The sequence below is a fragment of the Stegastes partitus genome, unplaced genomic scaffold (genome assembly GCF_000690725.1).
Source record: "Stegastes partitus isolate 25-593 unplaced genomic scaffold, Stegastes_partitus-1.0.2 Scaffold1381, whole genome shotgun sequence".
NCBI classification, from domain to species: domain Eukaryota; kingdom Metazoa; phylum Chordata; class Actinopteri; family Pomacentridae; genus Stegastes; species Stegastes partitus.
In genome coordinates, this window is record NW_007579112.1 from 2811 (window position 1) to 15407 (window position 12597).

General features: G+C 45.3%; 2 protein-coding genes across 3 annotated transcripts in view; both read right to left on the reverse strand.

Annotated features, from left to right (window-relative positions):
* The window catches only part of asah2 (N-acylsphingosine amidohydrolase 2), a 7503-nt gene extending 2565 nt beyond the window's left edge, over positions 1-4938 (reverse strand). The window contains exons 1-7 of the mRNA XM_008299106.1: positions 4812-4938; positions 3441-3547; positions 2636-2779; positions 1573-1749; positions 1043-1170; positions 615-692; positions 29-158 (exon numbers count right to left, since the gene is read on the reverse strand). Of these exons, the coding sequence (XP_008297328.1) occupies positions 29-158; positions 615-692; positions 1043-1170; positions 1573-1749; positions 2636-2779; positions 3441-3547; positions 4812-4938 (891 nt within the window). The remainder of the gene's footprint in view (positions 1-28; positions 159-614; positions 693-1042; positions 1171-1572; positions 1750-2635; positions 2780-3440; positions 3548-4811) is intronic.
* A 3373-nt stretch (positions 4939-8311) lies between these two features.
* LOC103370158 (HLA class II histocompatibility antigen, DQ beta 1 chain-like) lies at positions 8312-11412 on the reverse strand. Of its 2 annotated transcripts, none has more exons than XM_008299108.1 (5): positions 11343-11412; positions 10799-11086; positions 9827-10099; positions 8789-8912; positions 8312-8671 (listed from the first exon to the last, which is right to left on the reverse strand). In XM_008299108.1, the coding sequence occupies exons 1-5, from the start codon at positions 11398-11400 to the stop codon at positions 8647-8649; spliced, it is 768 nt and encodes a 255-aa protein (XP_008297330.1). In that variant the 5' UTR covers positions 11401-11412; the 3' UTR covers positions 8312-8646. The 2 variants fall into 2 exon arrangements, with proteins under 2 accessions (XP_008297330.1, XP_008297329.1); XM_008299107.1 differs by having other exon boundaries at positions 8761-8912.
* Between the last annotated feature and the right edge of the window lie 1185 nt (positions 11413-12597).

Consider the following 12597-nt stretch of genomic DNA (forward strand, 5'->3'; position numbering starts at 1 on the left):
TGTCCAGGTAGCTCTCACCTGTCCAGGCAGCTCTCACCTGTCCAGGCAGCTCTCCAGGGTTCTTGTCCTGCTCCAGCAGGTAGGAGGCGTAGCCCATGTTGTCGCTGCTCACCAGGCGATTGGTGTAGTTCATGCTGACGGCGTGGACAGCGAACCAGCTGCAGCATCAAGAGGAACAAAGGACTTATCGGTTACTGGCTTCTGTCGCTAAGGTAGTCCTGAAACTCTGAGGGAACATTAATAAAACACCTGAACAACATTAATGCAATGTGTACAAAATATTAATGAAATGTTCTGAAGATTGTTTATAAAATATTAAAAAATAGATATTTAACACAATTTGTAGAAACTGTTTAAGAAATATAAAAAGTGGCTGAACTATATATAATTACATATAACTATATATAACTACATATATAGTTATATGTAACTGCATATATAGTTATTTATATCTAACTGTAACTGAACTATATTGATTCAACATCTGAGACAATGACAGAAAGTCAGAGGCACTGACACGCGTCTCAAAAATGGATCAAAGTATCAGAAATGTGCAATTCTGATAATAATCAATAATGTTGCAGGTTCTTGTGGTTCTGGTCTCCTGGTCTTACCTGAGCATACCGATCCCGTCTCCGTCCAGATCTGTGAACTTCAGCACCAACACCTGTTTATCAGTGTTGTCCTTATACCTGAACAGTAACAGAACCGATCAATAACAGAACCAATCAGTAACAGAACCAATCAGTAACAGAACCGATCAATACCAGACTGATCAACACCATCTCTGTACCAGCAGTAACTAGTAACTGAAGTATTTCGCTGACAAACACGTCAGTGATGCTGAATGATCGAGAAAAGCTCTGCAGTCATCCTGAATGTGTCCAACTGTCTGTCTGTCCGTCTGTCTGTCCGTCTGTCCGTCCGTCTGTCTGTCTGTCTGTCTGTCTGTCCGTCCGTCTGTCCGTCTGTCTGTCTGTCTGTCTGTCTGTCTGTCTGTCCGTCCGTCCGTCTGTCCGTCTGTCTGTCTGTCTGTGCTCACCTGAGTCTCTCGTCCTCGGGGTTGTTCATGTAGGAGTGAGGACTTCTGTTGATGCTGCTGTGGTCCAGTTCTCCTCGGTTCCTGTAGATCCGGCCGGGCCTCATGTTCTGGTGGGCTCGGTCTATACTCTGGAAACAAGCATCCCGTTACTGACACATGAAGCAGCCGCCCAGGTCCAGTGTTCAGACTGAGACACCTGGATGGATGTAGAACTGATCTGGTGTCAGGTTCTACCAGAACCCAGATGTGTTCTTCCTCCTAAATGTCATGTGTCTATCTGCTGTACTGATGAAGTTCTGAGGCTCAGAAATGATGGAAAAAGTCCATTAAAGTGATCAATCTGGACCCTCCTCTGTGGACTTGAAGGACCTGGACCTCTGGAACATTCACAGTCTGAAGGTAGAACTCTGGTCAGTGGATAAAGGTGCTGCAGGTACAGAACCAGATGTTCTGAGGAGGTTCTGTTTTATGGATTCCTGCGATGCTTGACGGTGCTGCAGGTGACCGTGTTAATCGGACCTCTGACTCACCTTGACGATGCCGTTGACCAGCGGCTGGACCGAGGCCTTGATGTACCCGCTGCTGCTGATCATGAACAGGGTGTACTGGAAGTACCCTCCGGGCCCACAGTGGGTGTGAGTTCCACTCAGAACCACGTTATCCTGCCGGTACTGATCCCCGTACTTCTCCTGCAGCGCCTGCAGAACCTGAACACACACATACGTTTGTACCAGAACCAGGTTCTCACGTCGGAGCTCATTTCCATTTAAAGGTCCTGGAACTTCCTGCAAGGACCTGAAAGGTTCCTTCAGATAAATGAGTCCACAGACGGTACTGATGTGCAGCTGAACTGCACAGACTCTTAAAACGCAGCAACCAATCAGCAGAGTTCGGCCCTGCAGGCTCCGCCCCCACACTTCCTGGACTACAGAACCTCTTTCAAGATGTTTTCAAGCCAATCAGAAGTTCCTCTTCCAGTGTATGAACTTCTGACTGGCTGCTGTGGTTCTCACAGCTGATTGGTTGAACTCATGAAGCATTTGCTGCGTCCTCGTCCAGCTGCAGTCTTTACTCCTGTCGGCCCAGTCTCAGCTCCAGAACCAGGCCGCTACAGGCTCCAGATTCTGGCCGAGTTACTTCTCAGGCCTGTGATTGGGCCAGATCATCATGTCTACCTGGATGTGTCGGATTATCACCTGTCTGACAGCAGAAACTGAAAATGGAGAGACTGGGTTTTACAGGTGTTTCTGGTAAAGACGCAGGTGTGTGTGCGTGTGTGTGTGTGTGAGTGTGTGTGTGTGTGAGTGTGTGTGTGTGTGAGTGTGAGTGTGTGTACTTGGGTCTAACTGTGGCCATCACGTTGTCACACACACTCACCAAAGTGGTCCTCATTACCAACCGGGGACTTTCCTCTGGTCCCTCTTGGTGAGGCTTTAAATCAAGTCTAAAACCTTCTGGTGAGGTTTGATCTGTTTGCCAAGTGGACAGGTGACAGGTGACAGGTGAATGTGTGTGTAAAGAAAGTGTTGTGTCTGATTGTTGTTTCATCAAAACAAGCAGAAACGCTGCTTCAGGGCGTGTGTGTGTGTTCACCTCCAGCCTGAGTCTCTGTGAGATCATCCCAACGTCTGCAGTAACAAACACGACTCTTCTGGTGCCGTCGTCGATGATGAAGGCCCTGCTGTAGAGGCGAGTGTGAATCCCTGCAGCCTTCTGCTGAGTGTTGGCATAACCCATCTGCACAGACAGCAGCATGATGAGACAGCTGGACGGTCCCAACATGAATGGAAATACTTGGAAGTCATTAATAGAATATCTGGAATTAATTAATATGTCCAGAAAAAAATACAATCATTGAAAAACAAAAATCTGAAAAATGTTTTTTGAAAATGTATTCATAAAATATTCCATTTTTTTTAACAAAATAAAACAGCATAAATGTAATAATAAACCAGCTGGAAAAAAATAATGAAATTACAGTGCATAGCATCTGTTTGTTCTGTGTGTTTGTTGTTAGCACATGTGCTGTTAGCATGTGTGTTGTTAGTATGTGTGTTTTGTTAGCTTGTGTATGTTATTAGCCTGTATGTTTGTTGTTACCATGTGTGTTGTTAGCATGTGTGTGTTGTTCACCTGTGTGTTTGTGTCAGCATGTGTGTTGTTAGCATGTGTGCTAGCTGCTGCTACAGACAGTCATGGTGACTGTCAGTTTGTCAGATTTCAGTCATAAAGATTGTGAGTCAAACACAGTCAGCAGAGTTTGATTCCTGCGGATCAGCAGCAGATAAAGTTCATGTTGGGTCGTCCTGAGAACAAACGCTGATCCACGTCTGAACTGACACTGACTAACCCTGTGTAACCTTGTGTTGGTAATTAAAGTGAGTGTTGTGTTTCTGACCAGCGGGATGTCGGCTGCAGGTCCAGTGCAGTCAGCTCGGCCCACTCCGATCAGGTAGGGAGTGTTCTGAGGAGGAGGAGAAGGAGGAGGAGCCGTTGGTTCTGGATCTGAAGGACACAAACAGGAAACTGATTATTTAAAGAAACAAACTGCTGCAGTCAGTGTTCAGTCAGTTAAAGGAGGTTTTTGGTTGATTTCAGCTGCATCATGATAATCAGACATTAAAAACTGATTAATGATTCATTTAGACTTTACTGCTGCTGGAAAACTGGGACTATGTGATGTTTTGGAGGAAGGTTTCATATAAATGATCTTCGTTCGGTTCCTCAAACATTTACTCCAAATAAAGTACAAACGAATGTTTAGTCTCAACTAAATAATGCAGAAGTTCAGAGTTCAGACAACTTCTAGCTAAATTATGTTCAACCAACAAACTACATTAAGTTAAAGTAACCAGCTCTTTCACTACAATCAGAGCTTTTTGTTTGTTTATTTGTTTGTTTTTTAATTCTTTATTGATTGGCACCAGAAACACAGCTAATAGTTAAGTTGTTCCAACGAGGTTTTCCGCGTTTTTTAAAAGGATTTTTTGTTCTAAACTACCATAATTTTGAACATGAGTTTTACTTTGACAAAAAAGAAGTTAATTCCTACAACGACAAAGTTGTTGGTAATTTCTTATAATGAACTGCAGCTGTGTCGACACCAGATAACTAAATATTGAAAACACAAACAAACAACTTTGAATTCCCAGTGATTCATCAATAAACGTGAAAAGTCACCTGAGCAGATTTATCAGATGAAACTTTATGATTTTTATCCAGCAGTTTGTTGAACTGTTTGGACAGATTGACAGATTTCTCTTCTAAATAGTAATTAATATATTAGCATTAGCATTAGCATTAGCGTCGGAACAACATATTCCATCAACTGTATCAGCAGCTGCAGAATAAACTCTGAGTCCACTGTTCAGAAATGATGGACGTGTGTTATAATGAAGGAGGACACTAAAGGGGAAGAAACATTCAGTTATCAAGCTAATTTCAATAAATCACCTCAAGCTGAGCTTAGGTCAAAATCTACTAATGCAGACATCTGAGTTTAAATTACACATAACATTAATTTAATGGAACAACATTGTGTCAGCCACCAAGACGATGTCTGTAACGTAAAAGGTTTTTCTGAATCAGTTAATTAGAGTTTTAGTTACAGTTTTGCATGTAACTGTCAGAAACAGGTTCTTTTGGATTATTAAGTATAAATCTGGATTTGTTCTGTATTTTTCTGAACTCCTCACATGTAAAGTCCTGGTACTGTCCAGTAAACAGGAGACCATGTGTTGGGACTACTTTCAGCAGCGTATTAATTCACCTGTGTGAGTCGTCCGGGTCACCATCAGTGCGATGAGCGTCGCACAGACAATCGTCATGGCGATGAAGAGGATGGCGAGCGTCACCTCCAGAGCTGTAGCTCCACAACACGAAGACTTCCTGCCCATGATGTCTGAGAGGAACAGTGAAGGAACAGAGTCAGAACCGACATGTGGACAGAAGCGTGTTCTGTTTGGACTCGGTTTGGTTACGTTCCATCACTCGATCGCTTCGGTCTCAGCTGCTTCTGTTCTGTTTTGTGTTCACAAAAATAAGCTGCAGGTAGTTTGATAAAAGCCAGAAAGTCTGATTCCTTAAAGACTTTTTTCTTTATTCGACTTTACAAACTATTTTGAAATTAAAGATATTTTATCTTTTTTTGGAGTCGTCACATATTTCGTGCTTGTTTTGGGAAACACGACACGACAGAGAAAACAACAATAAAGACAAACGAATCGTCTCATTTAGGTCTGAAAATGTAATCTAACCTGTAAATATATCGTAAATGTTAAACGATCCTGAACTGAATCACTTCGAAACAACGGCTTCATTTCTGAGTCGATCACCAAAGTGATGAACAATCAGACGATACTGAAACTTCAGGCTCCTGACATGAAATTCAAAGCCACCAAAGTGAGTCCAGCTGCATGAACATGGTTCTACAGAGCAGCAGAACCTTCTCAGTTCTGGACCTCTGGACTGTGTCTATCTATGTCTGCATCATGGCTCCACATGGAGAAGACCTGAACAGAGGAGGAGAAACATCTGACTGAGAGACTGGACAAAGATGGAAAAGGATCCAGAAGATCAGTGAGCAGCTAGAACCCAGTGCAGCCCAGTGTGAGCAGGAACCAGGAGGTCCAGAAGGAGCCACAGCAGCACTGATCAGGGCTGCAGTGGTCGTCCTCCTACAATGACTCCACGGACAGTCAACTACTGTCACTATGGAGCTGTGGACACCAGACAAAGGCAGCTGCTTCAGACTTGGCACAGGGCTGATCAATGGAGACCAGAGTTAGTGTGAAGCTCACACAGTGTGAAGGACACTTCAGAACATCAGCCTCTATGGACGGAGGAGCAGAACTAAACCTGGCTGCTGCTCACAGCTAAACTTCCACATCAAAGTTCACCAGAGAACATGAACAGAAGCCTGATGGATGCTGGAGAACATCCTCTGGTCAGATGGAGATCAATGTGTTGGGCTCACATGGAGTCCAGATGTTTGGTGTGAACCTGACCAGGACCACCACAGTGGATCATGGTCCTGACAGTGAAGCACGGAGGTGGCAGCATCATGATGTGGGGCTGCATGAGGGCAGAAGGTGTTGATGACGTTTCTAGAAGCTCCATGAATGTCTGAGGATGAACCAGGATACTGGCTGACCAGATGAAGAAGAGGAACATTCCAGCAGGAGAACATCCAGAGAACAACATCATCAAGAGCTTCTACACCAGAACCAAGCGGAACCAGGACCTGGACAGTGTGAGTCCTGGTCTGAGTCCACCAGAACCCTTTGAGGTGTTTTCCAGAGAAACGTAGAGCCTGAGTTTAACATGTGAATCTGAACTGGTGGTTTGTAATCTGACATCAGAGACAAAACTCTACTCGTAGAAGTAATCTGATTACAATACTGTAATCACTGTAGAAGTTGAAATCAAGCAGTACCCTACCTGGCCAAAAGTATGTGGACAGCTGACTGTTTCTGCATATTGTGATTAATATAGAAATATCCTAAAGTGTCCATATACTTCTGTAACTTTGTCTTCCCTAATACATGTGAATTATGTTGTTTACATAAACACACTCTATGTCCAAAGTGTGTAGACGGTCTCGGGTTACATGTACATGCAGTGTAGTGATGGGTGTCCACTTATTTTTGTCCATATTCTGTACCAACAGAAACTGATACACAAAGAAATGTGCTGATCTGCATCCACATGGTCAAAAGTATGTGGACAGCTGAATATAATTGTGTATTATGATTAATATGGAGTTGATCCCAAAGCGTCCACATACTTTTGTCTCTGTCTTCTTTAAATCATTCGGTTAAATACTTGATGTTACTCACCTGCAGAATGTAGAGCCTCAGAGATCCGGCAGAGAAGCGTTGGTGAGTCTGATCTCAGGTGTGTTTTACAGCTCAGGTGCAGCAGTCCGGCTGTTATCAGGCTGATAGAAGCTTCAAAGGTCAGCAGCTAATCATCACACAGATCACAGCAGAGATTCTCATCACTGATCCCACATAAAACACGATGATAAAGACCCAACAGATGGACGCAGCTCTTATCAAACTGCTCTGACCTTGGAGACTCCTGATAAATCTCAGATCCATTTGTTTGTGCGACAGCTTTTGATCACATCACATGACCTTCACCATGAAACAGAGCTGTTCCTGCTGAGCAGATAAACTTTCTATTACCCGCCTTCAGCCTCAAGAGGCCGGCCGGGGCAGACGTCTGCCTCCCTGGACCTGGTTCTGCTGAAGGGGCTTTTATTTAATTCAGTGTTATCTGAACACGTCACCTCACAGCCTGAACACAGTCAGGTTCAGACCTCACAGGCTACAACAGAGAACCAGCGGTCCAGAGCAGCCTCTGGACTTCCTCTGAGCAGGCGGCTGGTGGGAACGAACCAAAACCCCCCAAGAGAGGAAAACACCTCCGACAGAACCAGGCTGAGGGAAGGAGGCCATCTGCCTGGACCGGCTGGGGGGGAGTGGGGGATGGGGGGAGGGGGGGATGGGGGGATGGGGGGGTAGCGTTATTAAGACCTGCTCAGAAAGAATGATTTGGATCTGTTGGCGGCTTTCCCTCTGTGATAGAACACCGTTAGCCTCTGATGCGACCTGCTGAGCGCTGTCACAGGACCTTTGCTGTCAGTGATCTGTCCAGGAGGCCTCGTGGCTGCAGCTACAGTTCACTCCCTGTTCTGATGTCGTCTGGTTCTGATTCCTCCTCTAAAAGTTGTGTAAATGCTGATTGTGTGTTTGTTTGAGACAAAAGCAGCTGATGAATAAATGTAGAACCACAGGAGACAGAAGTTGTTGTGGGCGGTTCCTCGGTGCAGAGGAACATCCTGAAGCCCTTCTGTCTCCTGTTCGTTCCATCAGCTGATCCAAACTGTGCCCGAGGTGGTTTACTGTCCAGCCAACAGGCCGTGCTGCCTTCATAGTCCCTGCTGGCTGTCAGGCTGAATGAGGATTCTCAGGAACGTCAGATCTGCTGAGCGAGGCTTTACGGGGAAACCAGGCGCTGATCCAAAGTGCCTGTGGCCAGACGGCGAGGTCGGGATTACAGTCGACACATGAATGTGAAAATGTTGCACAAAAATAAACAGTTTATATGCAAGTTAAAGTACTGTAAAATAATAAATAGAATAAATGAAGTGGTTAAAATATGTTGGTGAAACACGGGAACATTCAGAAACCACAAAATGTTTTGTTTGTTCAAAAATGCAAATTTCTGTAAAATAGTTATATGTTGGTTTATTTAAATTCAGTAAAACAGTCACATGTTGTAAAAGAACAAATTAAAACAGATTCAAACAGATTTTGATGTGGACATTCTGTGATTTGTTTCTAGATCATCTGTAACTGAACAAAACATTCATGAACTAACAGTGAACTGTTAAAAAGTATTAAAAACGTCATTTTGTTGATCTGTAGGATGAACGGTAGAGAAGAAGGTTCTGATCATAAAAGTAACGATGAGCGAGGTGCATGTCGGTGTAGTTATAGTCTGACGGTCAGGACCGAGGTCAGCCTAGGGTCCGGTTCTGGTGGCGCTCCCTCTGCAGGAACATGTGACTGATGTTGACCTCAGCTGCTGCCATCACGTCAGCGTCCTCGGTTCTGTTCTTCACTGCAGAAATGTGAGAAACAAAGACAAGCCGGTGAGTGTCTCCACAGCGCCGACTGCTGCTGTATGAACCTGTGAAACGTGGACCTTACTCAGGCATCGCATGCAGAAACCTCCGACCTGCTGCTGTTTGTGCTGCGAGTCTTTCTCCAGTAAAATCCAGTAGAGAGCAGCAGAACCAGCAGTCCCAGTCCGAGAAAGACGCCCCCCAGAACCATCGGCCCGGTGTTGGACTCAGGCCGCTCTGCAGAGACACAAGCGCTGATTACAGACAGTGGAAGCCAGAAGCTACATCAGGTCTACTGGCAGAGCTGACTGTGACTCTGAAGATGCTGCTGTTTAGTTCAGTCCTTCATGTCTGCACTCAGAAACAGACATGTGGTTGTCCAGCCCGTCGCTGTGTTGAGCTGGTTGAGGTGGACACACGTCAAGTTCTGCTGGATGCTGACGGATCTCAGCAGAAATAAACCTCAGATCAAGTTTGGTGAAGAAAGTTCTAGAAACCATAAAATAACCCCAACAACGGGCCACAAAGCTCCTGGAAGCTCCTGCTGTCGTCTATCCAGAGATCAACCAGTGTGCTAGACCTCCACCTAGTGTCAGGATGACGCCACAGCTGGTCCACATGAACAGCATTGGTAGCCACCTAAACCAGGACTCATGTGTCTGTAGCGGCTAACACACCAGCATGGAGAAGCTCTCCAACCCACATGATGCTCTTAATGATAGAATATAATTACTATGGTTATCCATGAGTTTTCTAATTTATTGTTTTACAGAAAACTAGCAGCACTAGTAAAGCACGTTCATATTTCTTGATTCAGATTCTGGTTCTTTACTTGGATTCCTGGACAGACACATGCAGCTCTAGTGGTTGAATGTGATGCTTGATTCTCAGAGGAGCCCAGTGGCTCAGATCTGGATATAAAAACATGAATTCAGTTTGAGATTCCTCATTGCTGTTCAGAACGGTCAAACACAGAGAGCTGAGTGTGAGTTACTCAGACTGACTGATCAGTTATTAGAACAGTTACCAACTAATTTAACAGTCGGTAACTAATTCATAATTCATAATCACATCAGAGGAGGCCTTTACTTTGTGACTGTAATGGTTCTACTGGACGCTGGTCCTACAGATGAGAACTTTAACAAACCCACTTGGTTCCAGCAGCTGAGGCGTCGGCAGGCTGATGTGCTCCACCATGCAGGTGAAGTTTCCTGAGGCCGGGCTGACCTTCAGGTGGGAGTGAACCTGGTAACGCCACGCTCCACCAGGCATCTCTGTAACCATGGAAACTGGAGGGTCGGCCATGACGACGCCGTCCTTCAGCCAAGTCTGTCTGATCTGTGGGGGGTAAAAGTTGTAGGAACTGCAGACCAGAAGCTCCGAGTCTCCACTTCGGTCAGACCTCATCCTGCTGACTGGAGGAACTGCAGAAGGAAACACAGTCAGCAGCTGCACAACATGGTCCAGATTTAGACTGCAAAGAAAACCATCCTGCACACTGAGAGAACCGGAGAACGACTGAGCCAAGATCCTGTGTCCAAATCCAGACTGATTAACTGGTGGAGGCTAATCAACCAGACTGACAAACAGCAGAAGAAGGCAGCAGTGACAGATGCAGCAACCCCAAGTGACACCAGAAGAAGCTCAACAGACACCAAGAGCTGAGAGAGGATCTAGAAAAGATATGGAAGGTGAAAGTGTTACACCACTCAGACCACGACAGTATGGTGTAGAAACACGAGCTCACTTTTATTACTTCACCGGCAGGACTGGTAACACAAACAAGCTGTCGGTGCAACAGCGGGCACACACACTTCACTTTTCGCGCTCCAACATCTCACACCCACGGCAATAACAACACACCGAAGAACACAACTTCTTCTACCTGGCAGTAATCTCACTACCCACCTCTATGTACTGCCCCCTACTGGATGGTGTAATTATGTCTGAACCAAATAACTGGGAGCTTCTGCTTGATCAACTGCATAAAGTGTAAATACATGTACAATATATACATAAACAAAAAGAACATCGTTCCAGGTGTCACAAAAGCAGCAGTGGCTTCAGCAGATCCCTGGAACAACATCTGAGATGTCTGTGACCTGACAGGTGGACTGGATTACCTGCTTTTCCCTGGATGCCTCCGTACAGCTGAGCAGCAAGGATTTTGCAGTAGAAGTCCTCTTCATATTTTCTGATCCGAAGGTAGTCTGGATCTTTATTAACCTCGCCTGCGAACGTTTGTCCATATCGTGTGAATCCAACCACGGTCTCTGTCGAGCTGTTGTACTGTGCCTGCAGACGTCCGTTGTACTGATACTGAATGCCGTAGTTAACATCGGTCTGTGAGCCCCGCTCCACAAACTGACATGTCATCAGGATGTGGAAGTAATCATCATCTGCAGTCCTCCCTGTCAAAAACAGCACAATAGATCTAGCAAACATCTCAAATGTTTAACACATTATTCTATGAAGGGTTCATGTCTTAGAGAGCAACAATCCAAGTTCAAGCTTGGGAGGAGTTTAACCTTCATAACCTGCTCTCAGCCATCAGAGAACAACCACTGACCTGCTTCATGTTTCATTCAGTTCAAACCTGATTCATACTGAAATCACTCAGTTTACAAGTGCAGAGAAAACGCACATGGTCTTTGGCTGATTTCGTACCTTTTTGTTGCAGAGATAAGAAGAGCAGGATCAGGGAGAGCAGCCGCTGTGGATCCATGGTCAGGTAGATAAACAGGAAGTGAGACTTCAGCCAATCAGGGCACAACTTGCAGAGGGATCAGCTGTTGCTGTCTGTGCTGTTCGTTGTGTTGTGCAGACCAGGTGAGATGAAGGTGCTGATACCTGCCCTGATCAGTGAGGTTGTGGGAATGTGGTCTTTGTGTTTGTATTTGCATGCTTTGTTTGCCATTTGGTTGAGTTTGTTGCATGTATTTTGAGTTTTGTTTGATTTACAGCCTTGAGTTTACTTTATGTTGGCCACGCCCACTACCGAGCATCCCCACCGACCTGGACACTGAGCACACCTGCACCTAGATTGCAGCGATGGCCCCGAAAGCGCAATCAAGATAACAGGGCACAGCCGGTGGACACAAGAGAGAAGACGTGCAGAGAAGGACGAGCAGACAGGAGAGCGCGAGGACGGAGCCAGAGCAGCTGACGGACCAAGAACACATGGAGAGCAGCAGAGGGTCGAGCCAGCAGACGCGTTGTGGAGCATTGGAGGGGGAACGTCAGGCAACCCCCCTCCTCTCAGCTAAGTGCTAATTTTTTTTATTTTACTCTCCTGCATGCACTCCTGAACCAGAACCTGTTGATCCAAGCTTCTGAGTGTTGACAGCGACTGTTTTACTCTCCCTCAGAAGGCGTGAGGGCCGGACCGGAAGCAGAGCGGATTGTGACGAGGCTGAGATTCCACGTATCTGGACACCTGACTCATCTCAATATTTTATTCTTTTTTTAAATTGTAATAAATTCTGTTGGACATTTTAATCTCTGGTTTTATTACACCGCTCACCCCTGGATCTGAATCTTGTTTTTAAATGGGTCCTAGTCCCTCACTAGGTGGCGTTGTCTTTTATTATTTTTAAAGTTGTTCTTTTTTTTTTTTTTTTCGAAAAAAAGTTGTTTTTTTTCTTGCACCCACCACTCGGCCACAAGGTCACACAGTAACTGAACCCTGATGTCACTCCCTCATATTAACTGAGTCTATTGACTTGACATTTTAATGGACAAACAGCCACACTCTGATCCAAGCTGCCTCCCACTGTGTGTCCACAGGATCTTTCAGTTCATTGTGTAGTGAAACGTCCCATGTCGTGTTCTGGAGCGTCACCCACAAGCTCATTTGCATAAAGCAGACAAACCTGAGTTACCTGAAGAACACAGTGAACAGGACACAACATGCAGCTGATCC

Excerpts from the sequence above, each read along its gene's own strand:
- LOC103370158 (XM_008299107.1), bottom strand. The coding sequence starts at position 11,400 with ATGGATCCACAGCGGCTGCTCTCCCTGATCCTGCTCTTCTTATCTCTG. Across the intron at positions 11,087-11,342 it reads CTTATCTCTGCAACAAAAAG|GGAGGACTGCAGATGATGAT; the intron begins GTACGAAATCAG and ends TGTTTTTGACAG. Across the intron at positions 10,100-10,798 it reads AGGCATCCAGGGAAAAGCAG|TTCCTCCAGTCAGCAGGATG; the intron begins GTAATCCAGTCC and ends TTCCTTCTGCAG.